The following is a 22,950-nucleotide window of genomic DNA, read 5'->3' as shown; positions in this document are numbered from 1 at the left end:
AAAAAAAAAAAAAAAAAAAAAAAAAAAAAAGTAGGTAAAAAATGAAACCTTGTTTTGATTTGAATTAATATTGACTGATTAACTGTACCTCCCCTTTTATGAATCACTTCACATTTTTGCTCATACGTTACTGAGATGTTGGTGTATTTTTCATTGATTTGTATGCTTCCTTTACAGAGCAAAGACACGAGCCTGCCATCATTATGTACTGCTACACCTCCTAGTTTACAATTTAATCTATTTTTTCCACACTTAAAATGACTTCCACTCGTACTTTGGAATTATGCCATTTGGCCTATATTGAGAGATGTAATAAGAAACTACTCAATGAAACCTGTTGCTTTATTTACTGAAAGGATTTTTCTTTTTTTCTTTTGAAGACAATGTTGATTATATTAGTTTTCTCTTTATAAGAATCCACAAAAGAAATTTCTTTCTGATATTAGTATCAAGGTCAGGCACAGCGGTTCATACCTATAATCTCAACACTTTGGGAGGCCAAGGTGGGTGGATCACTTGAGCCCAGGAGTTTGAGACCAGCCTGGCCAAAATGGTGAGACCCCATCTCTACTAAAAATACAAAAATTAGCTGGGCGTGGTGGCGCATGCCTGTAATCCCAGTACTCACTAGGCTGAGGCACGAGAATCGCTTGAACCCACGAGGTGGAGGTTGCAGTGAGCTGAGATCGCACCACTGTCCTCCAGCCCGGGTGACAGAGCGAGACTGTCTGGGGAAAAAAAAAAAAAAAAAAAAAGAGGTCAGTTCAAAAGTGATATGGGCTTGAATTAGTTAATAGATTTTTTTTTTTTAAGATTTCTAATTTCATTATATTTCTTTCTTTTCTTTTCTTTCTTTTTTGAGACGGAGTTTCACTCTTGTTGCCCAGGCTGGAAGACAGTGGCGTGATCTCGGCTCACTGCAACCTCCGTCTCCTGGGTTCAAGCGATTCTCCTGCCACAGCCTCCCAAGTAGCTGGGATTACAGGCACGCACCACCACACCCAGCTAGTTTTGTATTTTTAATACAGATGGGGTTGATCAGACTGGTCTCCAACTCCCAACCTCAGGTGATCCACACACCTTGGCCTCCCGAAGTGCTGGGATTACAGGCATGAGCCACCGTACCTGGCCTTCGTTATATTTTCTAACAAAAAAAATAAGGTTTCTAATTTCATTTTCTTTTCTTTTTTTTTTTTTTGAGACAGAGTCTTGCTCTGTCACCCAGGCTGGAATGCAGTGGTACCATCTCGGCTTACTACAACCTCCATTTCCCAGGTTCAAGCAATTCTCCTGCCTCAGCCTCCCAAGTAGTGGGGATTACAGGCACTCGCTACCACGGCCGGCTAAATTTTTTTTTTTTTGTATTTTTAGTAGAGATGGGGATTCACCATATTGGCCAGGCTGGCCTCGAACTCCTGGCCTCAATTGATCTGCCCGCCTTGGCCTCTCAAAGTGCTGGGATTCAGGCATGAGCCCCCATGCCCAGCCTAATTTCATCGTATTTTCTAACTCCTATTAATATGTAGGATTGTTATGAATTTTTGCCACATGCAATACATTTATACTCTTGAATTTAGACTAAAAAATGTATTTTTTAATCTATCTATCTATCTATCTATCTATCTATCTATCTATCTATCTATCAACCGACCAGGTTATGAGACTGGTTAATTTTTGTATTTTTGGTAGAGATGGAGTTTTACCATGTTGCCCAGGCTGGTCTCAAACTCCTGGGCTCAAGTGATCTGCCCACCTCAGCCTCCCCAAAGCACTGGGATGACAGGGGTGAGCCACTGCACCTGGCTGCTTGAATTTAGATTTTTAAAAGAATTTCATTATCACCAACTAAACATAATTTTATCTCTTTTTTCAATATTAATACTTCATTTCTTACTTCACTTGCCAGAAGAGCTTTTTTAAAAAAATTATCTACCTACGGTTTTAGGTTAGAAAATGAGAACTGATTCAAGGGAACAAGAAAAAGTTTTGGAAATTATTTAAACTCTTAAAGACTTTAATATTACAAACCAGAAGCAACATGACAATGGTGAGAGGATGTGCTGCTGAAGACACATTGTTGGGGTAGCTGGGTATCCACCTGGCTATCAGTTCAGAAAATTAGAACTGCTTCCTCCCACACAACTGCAATCCCATTCAGATGGGTCACAGTGTTCCATGTTAAAAAAAAAATTGGAATAGCATATTTATTCCAGCTGTGGAAGGAAGATAAACTTCTGACTATTGTGAAATAAAGGATATCATCAGAGACAAACTGAATAGGTATGAATATATAAAAATAAAATAGTTTCACCCAATGAAATGTAAAAAAGGGACAGTAATAGAGAAGGAAAAAAGGTGATAAAAGTTTACAAGCTTACATATATGTATATAAATCTATTACAAATATGAAATACATAAGGTCAATAACCATATTCCAAGGAATAAATGGTCAAATGGTCAAAAGAGTCCAATCCATTTATACACAAAGGAAACAGAAATAGAAAACTGTCATCTGGAACACGGCAAAGCCTCTCATGAAATTACAACAAAACGCAAAAAACACCTTAGGGAATAATTGCATGCTCGTTAAATTAAGAAACTGATAGGACATAATGTAGAGAAATGTATCCATGTACTTATATATATCTGGTAGCACTGCAACCAATACAAGCTCTTGGAAAGCCTTCTAATAAATGTAACAACAGCTACATATGTATGCATGCACCTGTGCAGACACACACACTGACCTCCTACTCTACTTGGAGGAACTACATTCCCACAAAGGAACAGTGATTTGTTATTTAGAGAACTACTCATAACAGGAAAAAATGAAAATAACCCAAGAACCTAAAAAAAGAAGGGCTAAACAAACTACAGGATGGCAACATGAGGTATCATATAGCTTTTTGAAAGGACACGTATGGGGACACAAATAACTAGAAATGCAAAAGGGAGTATCTCAAACCAATGCTTTGCAAAACTTCCATGTATTATGTGAATTAAGAAAGGTGTAGCCAGAGTGAATGTTTTCCTATACTCTTTTTTTCCTTAGGTTCCCTGGGCCTTGGAGAGATCAGAAGCCCACCTGGTACTGTTCAGCTGACCACACACCTGTGATCTCCCTCCTTTAATGCAACATGCTCCAGTTGGCACCTTCAGCCTCCAGTAAGTACCATCATAGGAATACACTCTGCTTTACAGCTTAGGTTTCTGGAAAGGAAAGCAACTGCTGAGTTGTTATATGGACTTACTGTGAGTGTGGCAAGTGACATGAAGCCGATTAGGTTATTCCATACTTTATCGATGTCCTTCAGCAACTGCTGGAGTTTCTCACTGCACACTGCAGTGGCTTTTATCCCCAGCTCCACACGCTTGGTTACCCTGTACACTTCAACAACACCTGATGGGATGAGAGAGCAGAGAGAGAGTGTTGGCAGTGGAGACACAGAGGAACCAGACAGGGGAGCATTATTGCTTGCTGATATCTGTTAGAAACAAGGGGTATATCTGGACAGAGGTGTACGTACTATTCTTTGGGACCAATCCACTTCTCAATGCTGCTGTGTAGCTCACTGGTAAGAGCACAGACTGTAAAACTGCACTGCTTGGGTTCAAACTCCAGCTATGCCTCTTACTGGCTACATGACCTTAGGCAAGTCACGTAACCTCTCTGTAACTCAGTTTCCTCATCTGTGAAGTTGGGATGGTAACAGTACCTCCTCCAAGGATAGTTAAGAGGATTAAACAGGTTAACATGGTAAAAGGCTTACAACAGTGCTTGGAGAATGGCAGGCAATATGCAAGTTATTAGCTTTTGTTTTTTGGGAGGTTTATTTATGAGTCCATCTGTTTGAATCTGGGAGATCCCAATAAACTAGCTGAAAATGGGGATAGTAAAAATTTTAAAGAATCTAAATGTTAATAGCATCACAAAGTAATTAAGAAATATCTCACCCCTCTGAATCTGAAGTTCTTACAAACACTTTGACTCCACTTATCTTTATACATGCAACAGGATGCAGAACAGTTCTTTTCCTGTGGTCTCTAAATTGTGGTTGAACTCTTCAAGCAAGGATGAGAGGTGATAAGTACCTCACATTCTAAGGACGGCCACCAGATACATCGCTAACCCCTGCAATGTGACAGTCACCAAAGACATGACCCTGACCTCTCTAAGTGAACACAGAGGAATTCCAGGGGATCTTCAGAGTGGTGCCTCAGCAGCCCTGTGTACAGCACTGTGGTCTTTCTTCTTCCTTCCCCAAGGGAGGGGCAGAAATTACTGCCCATCCTAAGCCAAGTGAGGGGGCTTCTAAGAGAATCTTCCATAGATACAAGGATACTAGGAGAAAAGACAGGTGCCCCATTTCCTGGTGGACATCTGCTTATGCAGCACTGTGCCTGTTTGAGCAGGAAAAGAAGACCCCGAGTGAGGTGGCAGGAGTAAGGCAGAGGCTACCTCCCTTCACTCTCCACTCATCCAGCAAATATTTTTGAGTGCCAACTATGTGCAAGACACTAGATTAGGTGTTGGGGACACACCAGTGAACAAAACAGACCAAAATCCTAGCCTTCTTGGAGGTCCATTCTAGTGAAGGGAGACAGAGCGTAAAAACAACAACAAGTAACTAGGCGCAGTGGCTCACGCCTGTGATCCTAGCACTTGGGGAGGCCAAGGTGGGTGGGTCGCTTGAGCTCAGGAGTTCAAGACCAGCCTGGGCAACATGGCGAAAACCCATCTCTACAAAAACTACAAAAATTAGCTGGGCACATGGTAGTGCGCGCCTGTGGTTCCAGCTACTTGGGAGGCTGAGGTGGGAGGACTGCTTGAGCCTGGGAGGTGGACGCTGCAGTGAGTCATGATCACATCACTGTACTCCAGCCTGGGTGACAGAGTGTAATCCTGTCTTAAGAAAAGAGCAGTAAGTAACATATGTAAGAAATTAAAGGTAATAGAGCAAAGGAGAAAATCCAGCAGAGAATGGGATGGGAAGTGCCAGGGTGGGGAGAGAGGATACTCTTCGGAGAGATGGATGCTAGGAAAGATTTCACTCAGAAGCTGACATTTGAGTAAACATTTGAAAAAGATGAGGGTCCAGTGTGTGTGGCTCAGGCACGGGCCAAGCCTGAGCCTGGGGAAGGGAGGAACACCGAAGTGGACAGAGGCTGCGCTTTCACGTTGGACTGACATATCTAATTGCTGCAGATGACCAGGAGGTTAAGGATTCTGTGGTGTCACTAAGCGGTCGAGAGGAGGACTATAGAGTATGGTAAGGAACTGATGGGAGACAAGATGATTTTATTTCAGTGCATCAGTAGCTCAGATTCTTTGATAAACCAGTAACACAGACATAATTTTACATTTCTGCTATTATGTATGTAACAAGAACGAGGAAACTTAGCCATAGAGACTTTTTAAGTTCAATAGTTTACTGCCTGTAACTTAAGTGTCTTACCCACAAATGCAGATGTTTCTTAGTGAAGTCAAATGTAACTTGAGAGATCTAGCTTAAAATAATTAAAGGGAAAAGTGAAAATAATGCAAAGTGCCATCATTTTCAATAGTAAAATATAAAAGAACATACCTAATAAATAGTCCATGCCTTGAGCTGACTGAATTACTTCTGTGCAAACAGAACTACTACTGATTCCATTTAAGGTATCATTTGCCTTCTTAATGACCTACAAGAAATGAAATCACATCACCTTACATAACTGACAAAAGTCATCGCATATCAATTTACTGTTAGTAGAAAACCCAACCGAAAAGCCACGAGGTGTCAAAAAAATCTCATTTTATCCTTGAGGAAACAATCCTCCATTTCTTTGGAAGAGAAAAGACAGGTTTTTTATTTTTTGAGACGGAGTCTTGCTCTGTAGCACAGGCTGGAGTGCAGTGGTGTGGTCTCAGCTTACCACAACCCCCAACTCTCGGGTTCAATTGATTCTCCTGTCTCAGTCTCCTGAGTAGCTGGGACTACAGGCATGCGCCTCCACGCCTGGCTAATTTTTGTATTTTTAGTAGAGACAGGGTTTCACCATGTTGATCAGGCTGGTCTTGAACTCCTGACCTCGTGATCTGCCCACCTCAGGCTCCCAAAGTACCGGGATTATAGGTGTTGAGCCACCGCACCCAGCCAAGACAGGTTCTTTAGTTTAAATATTATTTTGATTTAGTCAGAGTTAATGAAATCACTTTGTTATTTCTTAAACACAATGACAGATGAGGAGACGACTGACACATGAGCCAGTCTGCTATTGTAAGTGTGAAGGAAGCCTCACCTACGATGTACGACTTCCACAGAGTTTCACTTTGCCCAGGGACATCCACGTAAGGCTCTCCTGAAGTTTGCCTCTGTCCATTCAAATGAACCAAGAAGGCAAAAAGGCACAAGAGAACACTTACATACGTGTGAATGCAAAAATTGACATACTCACATTCAGGGCACTCCCCAGGCATCTCTGCCATTCATATGCATATCTCTCATTTTCCTGTGAATTTGATAAAAAGAACTGGGTTAAGCCTTGAGCGCAAACCTGGAATCTTCTATTGATGACTCTGTCAGTTCAAAGGGCTTGAGCTTGGAAGACTTTCCTTTTTATTACAATCACTCTAGTTCAAGCATTTTTTTTTTTTTTTTTTTTGAGACAGGGTCTTGCTCTGTTGCCCAGGTTGAAGTGCAGTGGCATGATTTCTGCTCACTACAGCCTCAACCTCCTGGATGCAAGCAATCCTCCTACCTCAGCCTCCAGAGTAGCTGGGACTACAGGTGCACACCACCACAAGTGGCTAAGTTTTGTATTTTTGGTAGAGGTGGGGTTTCACCATGTTGCTCAGGTTGGTCTCAAACTCCTGAGCTCAAGTGATCTGCCCAACTTGGCCTTCCAAAGTGCTGAGATGACAGGGATGAGCCACCACGCCCGGCCGCAGTTTATCTTTTGAACTCACTAATAACAATGTTAAATTACTAATAAATGTAACTTCTGAGCACAGGATCTGTGAGTCTAAGGGACATGCTTTCCAGCAGCTTCCCCCTGTGAGTGTTGCCTCATTTGTTCCATCAGTAACAGTGTAAGCCTTTCTTCCAAGGCACTCAGCATGTAGCTATCTGGTACAGAAACTGCTATTAAGCTGCTAGCTTTCCACTCCCCGGTTATAACGCTGTGTGTGAGGACATGGCCCACTTGCACGTGTAACAAGGAGTAGGGAAAGGCAGGAAGTTAAGTGTGTTGACCATAGGAGGAACACACCGTGGTACAGGTGTGCACCACCATGGCCAGCTAATGTACTAAGATGCAGCAGACAAAAATAAAAAATTCAGAATATTTTCCCTGTCTCCTTTATTTTGAGGTTTCATGAAGACAATAGTCTAAGAGCTCAAGAAGAATTCTACAAACTCTGCCATCCTTGTGAAGTCCCATGAATAGTTTTGGTTTTAGGGTCACTGACTACTTTCAGTGGGTGCCACACCTGGAAAATGTTTTCACCCAGGGCTAATGTTACCCTTCTCTCACTTTAATTACATAGTTTATGTCTGGTGCTTTGTGCCTTTCTGCCCCTCATTTTCCCCATGTGAAAGCTGAGAGCATTCTTTCTTGGGGTCCTGTGTGCTTGCTGGTCTGTTATCCACCCCCTATAAAAAGCTCTCCTCTCACCTCCACCTCTCCCGTCAGGTCTTTGTACTTGTCTCGGATGACGGGCAGCGCAGGCTTCTCATTCAGAGTATTGGAACGGTCTCTGAAAGGCTGCTCCAAAGCTGGAGAAGGGGAAGAACGGCTTATTTCTTTATCACCGAGGCTCAAACTCCTCTTGTGTGATCCTGGGAGAAGGGGAGAATACAGTCAAAGGTTTTGGCCACCTACCTTAGTTCAGGCAGAGGCTCTTCCTCGCTACCACAACCCTCTTTTTTTTTTTTTTTCAAGACAGAGTCTTGCTTTGTTGCTCAGACTGGAGTACAGTGGTGCGATCTCGGTTCACTGCAACCTCTGCCTCCTGGGTTCAAGTGATTCTCCTGCCTCAGCCTCCTGAGTAGCTGGGACTACAGGTGTGCACCACCGTGCCAAGCTAATGTTTGTATTTTTAGTCAAGATGCGGTTTCACCATGTTGGCCAGGCTGGTCTCGAACTCCTGACCTCAAGTTAATTCGCCTGCCTCCGCCTCCCAAAGTGCTGAGATTACAGATGTGAGCCACCACACCCAGCCCACGACCCTCTTCTTCAGATGCTTATGTCATGAGGCATTCACAAACACATTCCTCATTCATTCTTTCTAGGAAGCTACATGTTGAATTCTTTCCACTGTTCTCTCTTGCTTGGTTTCCCTGCCTTTTATTTTCAACATGACTCTTCTCTGATCTATCACAAGTCTTCCATAATGCTCAGTGCAGAATCACTGGAGTCTGGAGAACAAAAGCACCTTTCTAAATACCAGTGTGTAAGAGTTGTGTGGCTTTTCCAGTCATTTGTTATGGATTTGTAACCGAGTTCCTTCACAGGCTCTCAATCCAGCTGAAATCAACAACCCCTCAGTCAGGATGAGATTAAAGCAGAAGAGGCAAACTCAAATGCCTTCAGAGACCAGGCAAGCAAAGTGAATAACCTAAGAAGGTCCGCTGAGACAGGAAGCGGTGGGGATTATGGCAAGAGAGAGAGAATGACCCATCTATAGCGAGCGGTGCTTTTGGCTCCAGCTGCTTGTCAGCATATGGGAGTGCAGACCTACTAGTGCCAGATATTATGACTTCTCAAGAAAAGGTGGAAATCCAGATTGGGAAATCTCATGTCTTTTAAATACTGGCAATTACTTCATACTTAAAATCTCTTTTGTGGGTCAATGTGATACGCAGGCTGGATGCAGATCCACGGCCACCACATTGCAACCTCTGGATTCAAAGACATTATCTGTGCCCAGGGAACAGGAGCGGAGCTAATGTGCCTTCAAGTGGCTCAAATCCATTTATCTGGCTCTTTCAACACAGCGCACCTCTAACCAAATGAGCTAAGGAACAATACCTGTATGCTATGCTTGTTTTTAGCCCATAAAACAGTTATCTGAGGGATACTGATTTTGACTCCAGTCTCAGGGAAATCTTTATTATAGCTATCTGTAATTGAACCGGATTTCAAAGATTAGAAAAATCTATTTCCTGCTAAACCAGGGAGTAACATTTTATTCTTAAGAACATCTAACATCTCAGTGGAAAAAAACCGTAATAGTAAAATCTACCTTGGAAGCTACTCACCTTGAACAGAAAGGTCAAAGGTTGCCAGCTCACTTTTGATCATTTCTTCACTGGATTTCATTTTGCTTTGTGAAGTGGCTACTAAGAAGTCAAATTTGCTGATTTTGGGCTTTTCACTTTGAAACTCTCCAAAGTCATCTGAACATTCATTGGGGGTTTCTTGAGAGGCACCACTGGACGCTGGGCTGGGACAAGTGGCCTCTGGGCTCCGTTCAGCTGTAGGCAGGTCCTGTCTTGTGAAATCTTTATAGTCTCTGCTTTCATATTCCTTTTGCTCACTGGTCTGAGGAATCATGTCTTTAAAACTGGCAAACGCTGGGAAGGTGGTCTCTGGAAGAGCATCTTCACTTGCAAAGGTTGTTACTTTGGAGAGAGATGTCATGGTGATGTTTTCAGAACTGCCAAATGAAGTCTCTTTCTTTTGAAGAATTGAGGTGGCTGAGGGGGATCCACTTCCTGCTGAGAGGACAAATGGAGAGAGTTTTCTGCCCTGAGTTGCATCATCCCTGTCTGACCAGTCATAGCTTGTAAGTGTGCTCACTGCAAAATTGCTACTGTAGCTTCCAAAAGCAGCATATTTTAAGTCCTCTATATCTGAAAGGGAAATAAGACCCCACAATTAGAGGCAAGCAATTTAGGCAAAATGCCCTAAACTCTGTAGAAGCAAAATGCCTAGCATATTTGATTAGTTTTATACTATGTTGAAATTAGCTAAATTTAGAGTTTGCACTAAAATTAAAAGAGTTGGGCTGTAAAATCTGATCTTAAAAAAACCCACATTAGCCTTGAGTTGGCATTTACATTTAGTTACCAAGAACCATTTTCTCTGGCTATAAAAATTACTAAAAAAAGATAGGAGGTTCATCTACCAATGTATATACTATTTGATATACGACTGGGGTCATTTAATAAATTGTTCCCTTATAAACTTAAAAATGTACTGATATTCCTTGCCTAAAACATGTCTCCCTTCATCTTGATTTTGTTGGAAAACGTGCCTTTAAAACATAGTCACATGAAATGTACATGGCAAAATAATTAACAGTTGACAGTTTCTCAAAACTAAAATGAAAATAATGTCATCTAACTTTTAATTAATTATTAGGGTTTCTGTCATAATATTATCAATTATTAGGATTTCTGTCTCAGGCAATGCCAAATATGAGATTTTAATCAAGCAATTACTTACCTAGTTGTTATTTTGGTCAAATTGGATGTCATATTGCTGTGATGAAGTATGAGGAAAGAAAAATCAATCTGATCTACTTTCGCCCTTAAAAAATGCAATAAAAAGATCTGGGTCCTGTTGGGCTCCACCTGTTCCTTCAACTATGTATCTACTCTCCATTTAAAAAGAAAAAGGAAAGAAGGGAAAAAAAAGAACCGCTGGGGCAGACGACTGATTTTACAAAGCATTCTTAATATATAGTTCAGTAATTTAAGAGGCAGCATAAAACAGCAGAAAGAATGTAGGTTTCTGATTTAGAAAGACCTGAGTTCAACTCTGCTACCTACTATTTGTGTGGCACTAGGCAGATGATTGAACATTTCTGAACCTCAGTTTGCTTATCATTAAAATGAGGAGAAGACCATGTACTTCGAAGGACTGTGTTATGGCCATCAACCATGACCATGTGTGTAAAAGGCCAGATTGATGCCTGATGAGCAATACATAATAGCTAGTGTCTGCTCTGCATAGGTGCCACCAGCCTCAACTTGACAGTTAATTGCTGCTTTAGGGCCTATAGGGGAATTTCAAAGCAAAAATGAAAAGTCAACTCAGCATTTTAGTGGTGTTACTAGGAGAAAACCGTTCTTGCTCATTTTCAAAAAGCAAAACCAGCCGAGACTGAATTAGGCTGGTGTGGAGAAGTGGGTTGATATGCATTTAGTTTCATTGTAGTCACTGTACATGAGGCAAGAAGGCTAAATACAAGACTCTTCCTCTGACAACCACGTATGTGATTTACAAGGAAACTGCTCAAAAGTTTTGTGACCTAGATTTTCAGAACTAAGTCAACAGGTGAACCAACATGGAGTCATTTTTCTTTCTTTCACAGCGATACTGCATAATTTATGAGGGGTAAGAGGCTCCTGACGTTTCCATAGCTCTTCTAATGGTATAATCCAAATCTCTTTTTCTTTGAGCTATTAGGAAAGGGGTACTAAGTTATAATAAAACAAAAAACACTAGCCATACAAAAAACCAACCAGCAAAAGCAAACACTTTTCACAGAATGATGGTATATTTAAAAATTCTGTGGTGCAATCGTACCCTTCAAATGTGGTTTATAAAATAGAAGGAAAAAAAGATTCAGGTGAAAAGGTTTTTTTTAAATTTCTTTTTTGAGACGGAGTTTTACTCTTGTCACCCGGCCTGGAGTGCAATGGCGTGATCTCGGCTCACTGCAACCTCCGCCTCCTGGGTTCAAGCGATTCTCCTGCCTCAGCCTCCCGAGTAGCTGGGACTACAGGCAACCGCCACCACGCCCGGCTAGTTTTTGTATTTTTAGTAGAGACGGGGTTTCACCATGTCGGTCAGGCTGGTCTTGAACTCCTGACCTCAGGTGATCTGCCCGTCTCGGCCTCCCAAAGTGCTGGGATTGTAATCCTCATGCCTGTAGGCATGAGCCATTGTGCCTGGCCTCAGGTGAAAACTCTAGAGTTTAGAATGAATGGAAAAGCCTTTAACCCAAAGCTTTCTTGGTCTTTTGCTGTAGTGTTTTTTTGTTTTTGTTTTTTTCCCCACTATTTAAAGGGACCAGAAGGTGTGCAGACTCAAATGAGGTGAAATTCAATCAGGAGGTGATGCAGTTAAATACAGGACTATTCTTGGAGGGGTACATTCAGAAGAATGTTTCATAATACAGATTTTTATTCCTAGGTCCTATGAAAGCATTTTGGGAAACTATATTAGGAACTGCTTCTAGAATCTTTCCTATTAAAAGGGTATCAGGCTGGGCATGGTGGCTCACACCTGTAATCCCAGCACTTTGGGAGGCCGGAGTGGGTGGATCATCTGAGGTTAGGAGTTTGAGACCAGCCTGACCAACATGGTGAAACCCCGTCTCTACTAAAAATACAAAATTAGCCAGGCATGGTGGCAGGTGCCTGTAATCCCAGCTACTTGGGAGGCTGAGGCAGGAGAATCGCTTGAACCCAGGAGGTGGAGGTTGCAGTGAGCCGAGATCGCGCCATTGCACTCCAGCCTGGGCAACAAGAGCGAAACTCCGTCTCAAAATAATAGTAATAATAATAATAATAATTAGCTGGGCATGGTGGCGTGTGCCTGTAATTCCAGCTACTCGGGAGGGTGAGGCAGGAGAATCGCTTCAATCAGGGAGTCGGAGATTGCTGTGAGCCAAGATGGCACCAGTGCACTCCAGCCTGGTGACAGTTTGAGACTCTGTCTCAAAAAAAAGGAGACAATTTTCCTAGAGGCAAATGATAAATTTAATGAAAAGATATCTCCAGTTCAAACACTGCAATCAAGATATTGCTATGGTAATAAAAAGATCTTTCTTTGCAATTACACAACAACAAAATGTCTTTCAAAAAACTAAAATGACTAATATAATCAGGTAAAAGGCATTACAGGCAATAAAGGATTGCCTTAGCTGAGGCATTTTAAGCATTTTAAAATTTCAGGAAATCTTAGTTTTATTAAAAATGATAACGCCTGTAACATCTTGCCTTTTGGAGCAACTCCCAGAAAAGACTAAATGAAAGACTAGAAAAGCAAATGAAAGACTTAAAAAGAAATACTTTATACTTAAAATGAAGAGTAAATGCACAAGATTCACTAAAACCAAGCCTCAAAATTGAGTTTTAAATTTACTTTTGCTTATTTGTTGGCTACTGTAGTGTGAAAAAGTAATTTCGTACTAACAGTACTGATGGTACATAAGGAATGTGAGACAGAACACCGTGCCCCTAAACTTAGCATTTATAAACAATATAAATACAGGGCAGTATGTTCTGGCATAGCGAATATTTGTAAACCATTTTCTAAGAAAAATGTGTTACATCAGTTCATTGAATGTAGCTTAAAGTAAGAAAATTTTCATTTCCTATGTTAATAGTTCTACATTTCTAAGCAGTCCAGTTATAGGTATTATTGTATAATGGTCTTAAAAATACTAAAGATTATGTAAGACCTACAACGTAAGTGATAGAAGTCTTGTCTGAAAAAATGATGTGGAATAACCCACATTTTAGTCTGTAATCACTGAAGCTAGTATAGATGGATTTTTAATTTGATAGCTGAATTCTGAAAATTGCAAGAGAAAAAGGAAAAAGAAAATGGAGAATGAATGCAATAAAATGAACAGAAAATCACTACTGTAATTCCAGTTCTGCTGCAGAACTCCTAGGCTGCGCTAGGCTGAACTGCATTTGCACACAGATAATATGCCAAATTGTGTGTTTTAATGCATATATCTGTTTGCAGCCAGGAATGTCCTATTACAAAGGCCAAAGGAATAAACGTATACGATCTGTTTTCCATCACGGATCTCAGATCAAAACGTGTATTTCTTGCTTATGCTGGCAAGTAACCCTATTAGTCTCTTCCATAACCTCTATTCAAATCTCTTTTGAATGGATGTGGTACATGAAAACAAGGTATTTTTTGGAACAAAGAATGTTGGCTGCTACTACAGGACACAGACAGCCAAGCTCATTCCCATGGACATTTACTAAAGCTGTTAAGTATATGCCCAGGTGATGAAGAGTTACTGGCTTTTGAAGGAGTTGAGAGAAAGAAGAAAGGAGATACACGTGCAAATTCCACTATTCTCATTTTATATAGCAATAAAAATGTTCATTGGACTAAGAAAGAAATGTATTTTAATTTACAGTACTGATTTAATCTAAACTTCATTTACCAAAGCAAACCATAAAATACTTGTACATTTCAGTTTCTCTCTACTCTGGGCTCTAATCTCCTTTAGGCCCTATTCTATCTTTGATCTACCTATGAGATCAGTTGTATTCATAGTCTCTGTTAACTAAAACACCTGGTCTGTGTCCTGTAAGTCTCAAACACTGAAGAAAAGAGGAATGAAAGTGATCACAGTGTAAGTGGACAGGCTGGAAAATGCTACTGTTTAATTGCCTTCCAGTGTTTTCTAATCTGTATGAAAACTTCCTGTTCTTCATTTGTACTGATTCACGCAACTCTGTGATTTAAATTATATCCACACTATGTATAAGCACCTTTGGGTTTCTGTGTTAGTGTTTTGAGTTCAAAAATGAAAAATGGAAATCCTGTGGATATTTTAAGTCAGAGGAAGTCAGAAGGCCAAGGAATGGCATTGTCAGGATACACAGTAGGACCGCCCCTGGTCATCAATAAAAATCTCATCAAAAAGACACCAAATGAACACAGAAGACAGGAAGTGCAACTGAGGCCTTTTGGTTCTTTGGTGCATTATTTTAGGATTTAGCACAGGTTTTTTGATATTGCCAGTGTTCCCTTCATGTTCATTTGCTACTTTTTTTTTTTTTGAGACGGAGTCTGGCTCTGTCACCCAGGCTGCAGTGGGAGTGGCACAATCTTGGCTCACTGCAACCTCTGCCTCACAGGTTCAAGCAATTCCGGTGCCTCGGCCTCCCGAGTAGCTGGGACTACAGGCGCCCGCCACCTAACCCGGCTAATTTTTGTATTTTTAGTAGAGACAGGGTTACACCATGTTGGCCAGGCTGGTCTCAAACTCCTGACCTCAGGTGATCCCCCCACCTTGGCCTCCCAAAGTGCTGGGATTACAGGCGTGAGCCACTGCGCCAGGCCATCATTTGCTACTTCTAAAAATCAGCAGGGATTTTGATGTGAACAACAGAGTGACTACAGAACAACAGATACATGGGTATACCTTCTCAGGTACTGATACATGAAGTGAAGCACTAATGGCATCAGGGTAAACCAAACAGTATTTTGTTTGTTTGTTTAAACCTATAGCATAGAGTTCTTCAAGTCTTTTTTACAAAAGAAGTTTAAGTCATTACATTACTTTAAAACTACCTCCCTAAAAAGTAATGTTGCTTTGGAAATATTCATTACTCAATTTGTGAATGTACGCTTTACGCACAGTTACATTCAGTCATTTTCTGCAGCCTGCTCAGATAAATGCAAAAAAGAGTTAAAATAAAGCAGTCCTACATGAACCAATCAATCTAGCATTACAGAATTCCATTGACAAATTCCTCAGCCAAAGCCATCAAGAGATTGGTCTTATAAATAGCATGGAAAAATCCAAAATAAAGGGCAGCTAGCATGATCACTAAATGGAAGCTACAGTAAGATCTCTTTCTTTCAAATGTGTTAGCAGCACATATCATAAATAAAATACAATGCATTTATACAAGGTTTTTGAAACGAAGTATTATTCAACTTTTTAAAGCAGTATGTCCTGGAAAATGCTGTATTTTGAATGGCAGGCCTGGCTTTTCTCAGAGTTAATCTAAACCTCTAAATACAACTTTTTTTCTTTCTTAAATGGCATATTTAAGACACTACAAGTGATATCTTAGGAATCCTATTCAAAATCCTCATCTTCTTCTAGGCTGGGTGCAGTAGCTCACACCTGTAATTCCACTACTTTGGGAGGTCGAGGCAAGTGGATCACCTGAGGTCAGGAGTTTGAGACCAGCCTGGCCAACATGGTGAAACCCCATCTCTACTAAAAATATAAACATTAGCTGGGAGTGGCGGCAGGCACCTGTAATCCCAGTTACTTGGGAGGCTGAGGCAGGGGAGTCACTTAAACCTGGGAGGCAGAGGTTGTAGTGAGCTGAGATCCAAGATCGCGCCATTGCACTCCAGACTGGGCGAGAGGGAAACTCTGTCTTAAAAAACAAAACAAAACAAAACAAAACAAAACAAAACAAAAAAACAGGCGCAGTGGCTCACGCCTGTAATCCTAGCACTTTGGGAGGCCAAGGCAGGTGGATTACTTGAGTCAGGAGTTCGAGACCAGCCTGACCAACATGAAGAAACCCCCGTCTCTACTAAAAATACAAAATTAGCTGGGTATGTTGGGCATGTGCCTGTAATCCCAGCTACTCAGGAGGCTGAGGCAGGAGAATCACTTGAACCTGGAAGGCAGAGGTTGCAGTGAGCGGAGATTGTGCCATTGCACTCCAGCCTGGGCAACAAGAATGAAACTCCATCTCAAAAAAAAAAAAAGGTCTTCATCTTCAGTGATTTAATTTCCTTCCTTCCTCAAATTCTAAAAAAGAACAAAGAATTAAAGCTTCAAAACATAAGAATACAAAATATAAACCATGGAAATATCCCCTTTTCCCACGGATTTTATTGGTTTTGGGTTTCTAACCTGAAACACAGTAATATTCTCAAGGTTTTTTACTGTTACCATACTCTAAAATGGAGAAAATATTTTCCATGTTTGACCTACGCTTGTTGCTACATTTCATTGGTCCTTCTAGAAATTGTTTTCTTAAAAATAAGAACGGTTCAACCCTTACTTTGTTAGACGCACCCCCCAAACTTGTTTTAAGAATTTGCTTTATGTACTATGAGAAAAGAAAAAAAAAGGCTGAGGGTTGCTTCATCATACAGAATACAAAACTGCAGATCTAACATGCTCTGCAATTAGAGGATGGAGTACCCAATTTTTCTTTCTTTGAGACAGAGTCTTGCTCTGTCACCCAGGCTGGAGTGCAGTGATGTGATCACAGCTCACTATAGCCTCAACCTCCCAGGATCAACTGATCCTCACACCTCCTGAGTAGCTGGGACTACAGGGGCACACCAGCATGTCCGACTAATTTTTGTATTTTTTGGTAAAGATGGGGTTTCACCATGTTGCCCAGGCTGGTCATGAACTACCAGCCTCAAGCAGTCCACCCACCTTGGCCTCCCAAAGTGCTGGGATTATAGGCGTGAGCCACGGCGCCGGCTGGTATCCCATTTCAAACTCAAATCAAATCTCCCACTGATGACTTTCCGCTTGTTTTTTTTTTTTTTTTTGTTTTTTTTTTTTGGACGGATCTAGCTCTGTCGCTCCTGTCGCCCAGGCTGGAGTTGCAGTGGCGGCGGATCTCGGCTCGCATGCAGCCTCCGCTCCCGGGGCTTTCGGCCATTCTCACTGGGCTCAGACCTCCCGAGTAGGCTGGGACTACAGGCCGCCCGCCGATCTCGCATCCGGTAAGTTTTTTGTATTTTTTAGTAGAGACGGGGTTTCACCGTTTAGGACCAGGATGGTTCTCGATCTCCTTGAACCCCTCGTGTCACCGCTCGTTTGCCTTCCAAAGTGCTGGGCATTACGGCTTGAGCCACCGCGCCCGGCCCGACTTCCGCTATTAATACACAACACCTTCTATTATGCAGATTGTCAGTTTAAATACAGTTTACATTTACTGTGCTCAGAAGTCCATTTCAATATTATTTTATTTTAAATTAAGTTTATAACTATCTAGTTATCTATAACTATGTAGTAGCTTGAACTATGTAGTTAGTTACAGAAAACTAGGTAGTTATAGTTAACTCTTTCCACAACACTCAACTCTTAGGTCTTTTTCCTCACCTCCCCCTTCTCTTCTCTTCAATGTCATGCCTAGTAAAGACAGATTCTCTACAAAAAAATATGATCAGTTTCTTCAAGAGAAGAAACTGCAACAAATGTTCTTTCTCCCTATCATGTAAAGTAGTGTAAAGTTTACTCTTATTTAAGTCTGAAGTTATATTTCAATGCAATGCCATGTTAAAAACTTACATTAATGGAATTATAAGAAACAAAGGCTAAAATGTACCAATACTTTCTTAGAAGACAGGTGTTTGACGAAACAAAACTAAAGGGGAAAACCCTCTAGTCTCAGGATACTATTGCTTTAAACTTGGTACCAGCCAGGTATTTCTTTGGTCTAACCCTGAAAAAGTACAAATTACACACATCCCCACACTTTCAAAATATGCCAAAGAATTATTTATTAACACAAGACTTACAGATCACAAAAGAGAGTGATACAGAAGAGCTGGAAAAGAAGTCATCAGAATAAGCATGCAGATCAGTGTTTGCAGAGGAATATACTAAAGCAAATTCGAAGGCACATTCACACAGAAAATGTCTAAATTGAAAAAAAGACATCAGAAAAGCAGCCAAAAAAAGGGCACTAATTAAAATACAAAGATTTTCAATGTCAAAGAAGAGCTACTTTACAGGTAGGTAGGTAGGTAGCTACAGAAGTCTTGCTAACCCTTTGAAAATGTCACAGATGAGGGTCAGCTCTTGCTGCCAATAAAACCATATGATTTTAATGACTGCACGTCAAGATGCTTCAGTGCCACAGATTAAATTTAGTCGGGGGAAAAAGCAGCCTAGTTGAAATTATATGCAGCAAGGCTCAAAGGGTTAACTGTAATATATGCAGAGAAATCAGGCAATGTTATCAGTATTATCTACCTTCCATACAAAGAATTATAGCAAGAGTAAAAGAGACAGTATCCCCTTCAGAGTTAAGTTAGGGCTTCTAAACAGGATTAAGGTCCACAGACAGCAATCTACCAGGTTTTATTCTCTCTTCATCAGCTCACTTCTTATTTCTCCAACAAGAAGTACCTTTAACCCTCAAACTAAGAGAGCAAGAGATACTGTGGTGAACATGAGGATAAAATAAAACCACATTACTTTGAATAAGTCCTTGCCATTTACCCTCTACAATACGTTTATGCAGCAGTTTTGCACAACAGCAATATAGCACATTGGTCAGACATCAACCCCTTTTAACAACCGCTCTAAAGGGATACTGCTCCTTTCTGACAGGAGGTTTACAGATCAATGGGAGGAAACAATCTGTTTTAAGAATATCCTCCAACTGAAGAGAGTTAGCTTGAACATTACAGGCTCCAAGCTGGGGATGTTCCAAACATACATAAAAGAACATGAGCACAGAAGATTATTTTAACAGGTCAGTAAGAACAAGCTTGGTCAAAAAACCAACCTCCAAATAAAATGGGGGGAAAAAGACACCCCAAACCTGGATTAGACTCATTTCATAAAGACATCTAGCTTGGCACTGTGAAAGAATATAGATTCACTTTCAGAAAAATAGTTTCTAGTTAGTAGCTTCAGAGTCCAAAAGGCTAGTATACATGTTATGAGATTTTTAAATAAAAATCCAGTATTGTTCAGAAAACAGAGCACTTTGCAACCAACTGCTGTGGTTCAAGCAGCTCATACAAAAAAACAAAACAAAACAAAACAAAACAAAACAAAAACCCAAATCACTCTATCAAACAAACAGCGGCAAAAAAAAAATAAGAAAATTTCTAAGGAAAAGTACAAAAAAAAGAAAAACAAGAAAGTAGACAGTCAAGGGCACAGGAGCTCTTCAGACCACCCACTGCATTTGAAAAATACCTTAGCAAGTAGCAACATGAAATATGCAATGTCTCTGCTAACTTGCTCCTGATTCAGCACCCTGTTTAGGAATACCTACATTTCCAGAACCAAAGGATGGATGCAATTTTGTTTTCCGGCTTGCAAATTTGACATATGCAAAAGCTACAGGACTTGACAATTTCTGCCTGAATCTGTAAACTTGGAAGTGTCTCATGTGTCCCTCCCTAGTTAGACAAAACCAAACCCTTCATATGCATAATACATTTTCTAGAATAATACAGTGATACTGAGATATTTCTCATTATTAAAAGGCCACAAAATAGGTTTATCTTTCTATATACATATCAAAAAACAAAACAAAACAAAAACCAGGACACTTGGGAATCTAGTTTTTATGACAGAAGTTGAACTAGAGAGTAAATTGCTACATGTAAATCCACACAGAATTTAGAGGGTTCCCTAATAAGATGTTTTCAAACATTTTATCAGAAAGTTAGCAGTTACCCTATTCTAATATCTACAGATTTGTTACAACTTAATATTTCTAGTAACAGAGTTAACACTGAAAACAGCTCCTGGATTCCACTGACAACACACGCCCTCCTCTTTGCCAGACCCTGACATAAAGAACATTCATATATAAACTCTTTCTCTCTTCTTCTCTTAAAGGGATGTGGCAAACTGCACTACAAGTGGTTAGAAATTTTTACTTTCTTGGCCTAACGAGAGTTAGTTTCTGTAAATCCAACAGAATACTATACTGGCAGTTGCTGTGTATACCCAAGAGAAGAAAAAAGGAGAGGGAAACAATGATTTTACTCACAGAAATGGAGAAACACTGCTGGCACTGCAAAAGTCCTTACCAAATTTCTGGCAATGTGGGGTTCACTTAGCAGTGAGTTTTTATGTGCCTCTAACACCAAGCTGGTGCTAGATTTCAAAACAAAAATATTTTAGCTACCCAATCTAAGTTCCACAGTCGCCACAGAATCCATATATCCAAGTATCCATAGAATCAAATTTAATACTGCTTTAAGGAGACTGGCAACAAAGAGGTTGATTATTAGAGATTCATAAAGATAAAGGGCCAGAGCCTTACTCATGTAAATCAACACCCGCAGAATCATCTTTGAAATCTACAACACCATTACCAGAGCAATCTCACCAATTCCTCACCTGCAGCAGGAGGATGCTGGCCACTAACTGTTGGTAAATCCAAAGAGCTATCAGACATGACATGCTTAAGATCTCCTCCCACATCAGCCAATTTCATGTCAAACTGAACAGAGAGTGCATCTTCAGAGTCCTCCTTGCCGACACTGCTGCCACCAATGGAAGGGAGATCCAAGGACTTCACTGATGCAGAGTCTTCTTTGGTGTGTCTGAAAGCCACTGCTTTCTCTCCCAGGGATTTGTCCGAGTTTATGGAAGAAAATTTACTAGAGTGGAAGTCAGCAAAATCATCATCACTTTTTCCTGAAGGAGTGTTATCTTTTAGGTCTTCAACACCTAGTCCAGACCCTTCCAGAGAAAGTTGTCTGAAGACATCATACTTGGTAGACACAGCAGTTAGGTTTTGTCCACCCTTCACTGTGCTGCCCATGTTGCTGGTTAGAGGAACAGGACTGGCTTCCTCTTTAAGGGCATCATATTTGTCATCTGCCTTTTGCTCAGATGAAATAGAGCTATTACTGAAAGCCATAAAATCTGCAAAGTCATCCTGCTCCCCAACAGGTGGTAGACCAGAATATTCCCCAAAAAGGTTGAATTCTCCAAACTCATCAGCCAAACTAGAAGTTTTCGTTGATGCCAATGCTGTCGGGGCAGCAGCAGAACCTGTTGGCTGTGGTGTGGAAACTGATTTTGATGTGCTAAACGCAGCTGAAAAAGACAATGGTTTCTCGCTGCTGCAATTAACTGAGGAAAACATATCTAGGTCTGCTAAGTTCAGAGGATTTTTCACTTGTGTTTGTTGTTTCTGTTGTATAGTTCCTGAGGGGAAGGATGGTGGAAAAGTTTTGTCTTTTGTCGGTGGCTCTAGTGGTGATACACTATCGGCTGTTTTAAAATCAGTGAAACCATCATCAGTTCCTGCAGATCTGAATTCTGCAAAGCTTTCTCCTGAAAGAAAAAATACCACCCAAAAATAGGAATGCTGAACTGAAAACCACATAATGCACAGCATATTAAATTGCAAGCATAATTTTACAGACTTTTCTCCACTGACTTGACATTACTTAATAATGTTTATAGTTTAAACCCTGTCGAACTACACATTTGTTTCCACACTGAAGTCCAGTGATACTGAAATAAACAGAAATCAAACTGAAAGTACCTGCCAGTACCATTTTCATTTGCTCATGCTTTTAGTGTGGGATCTCCCCTAGCTCTAGATCCTACAGCTGGCTAAAAGCACTCCTCTCAAGACTTTTTGTTCCCACAGCTAGCCAGCCAAGCAGATAATACAATAAGAAATAGGGTTAGAGGTTCTTGAAGAGAAGCATATTAAAATAGTGGCCCTTTAAAGATAAAACATGTTACCTGGTTAGAAAAAAATCAGAGGTACCAATGAAGTATTATGAAAAATCCTAGGGCGGGCGCGGTGGCTCAAGCCTGTAATCCCAGCACTTTGGGAGGCCAAGACGGGCGGATCACGAGGTCAGGAGATCGAGACCATCCTGGCTAACATGGTGAAACCCCATCTCTACTAAAAAATACAAAAAAACTAGCCGGGCGAGGTGGTGGGCGCCTGTAGTCCCAGCTACTCGGGAGGCTGAGGCAGGAGAATGGTGTAAACCCGGGAGGCGGAGCTTGCAGTGAGCTGAGATCTGGCCCCTTCCCCCCAGCCTGGGCAACAGAGCGAGACTCCGTCTCTAAAAAAAAAAAAAGAAGAAAAAAAAAAAAAAGAAAAATCCTACATCTAATATTCAGGATGGACACACTTGGTTCAGCCAGGCACTTTAAGAATAACCTTAGATACTATGTGGTCTTGCTCAAGTAAATGAAGGCATTAATTTGAAGGGAGCTTTGATGACAATGTTTGAAAAGGTATCTATTTATTTGCGAAGCATTCTAGGTGGGGCACACTGTAAAGCAGCTCCTCCCCATACTCTCTAATAAGCTGAATCTCACAGAAAAAAAGTCTCTAAGCACTTGAGCTTTTCTACAAATTAGCTGTCTCACTGCATCAATGAGCACTTATTTTTATTTATTAAAATTCAAAAGGATTTGAATAAATACCAACTCTATTATAACAAAGTTTTGGAAGTTATGATTTAGACTTTAGTTTATATTATGCTACTCTGAGGATGGAGTAACTGACGGATTTTTTTTTTTTTTTTTTTTTT

At 40.7% G+C, this 22,950-nt stretch overlaps 1 protein-coding gene across 8 annotated transcripts in view; it reads right to left on the bottom strand.

The window, feature by feature from the left end:
* Positions 1-22,950, bottom strand: part of SYNRG (synergin gamma) — a 95,653-nt gene that overhangs the window by 15,520 nt on the left and 57,183 nt on the right. For 6 of the 8 annotated variants that reach the window (XM_017864115.1, XM_017864112.1, XM_017864113.1 and 3 more), the window contains 6 exons: positions 20,780-21,724; positions 9,243-9,836; positions 7,657-7,820; positions 6,439-6,492; positions 5,586-5,682; positions 3,252-3,400 (listed from right to left, as the gene is read on the bottom strand). In XM_017864115.1, coding sequence (XP_017719604.1) covers positions 3,252-3,400; positions 5,586-5,682; positions 6,439-6,492; positions 7,657-7,820; positions 9,243-9,836; positions 20,780-21,724 — 2,003 coding nt within the window. The remainder of the gene's footprint in view (positions 1-3,251; positions 3,401-5,585; positions 5,683-6,438; positions 6,493-7,656; positions 7,821-9,242; positions 9,837-20,779; positions 21,725-22,950) is intronic. The other 2 variants (XM_017864120.1, XM_017864116.1) reach the window with 1 other exon arrangement.

This window comes from Rhinopithecus bieti, unplaced genomic scaffold, assembly GCF_001698545.2.
Source record: "Rhinopithecus bieti isolate Rb0 unplaced genomic scaffold, ASM169854v2 scaffold_74621, whole genome shotgun sequence".
Lineage (NCBI taxonomy): Eukaryota > Metazoa > Chordata > Mammalia > Primates > Cercopithecidae > Rhinopithecus > Rhinopithecus bieti.
This window is presented reverse-complemented; position numbering and strand designations above follow the sequence as displayed.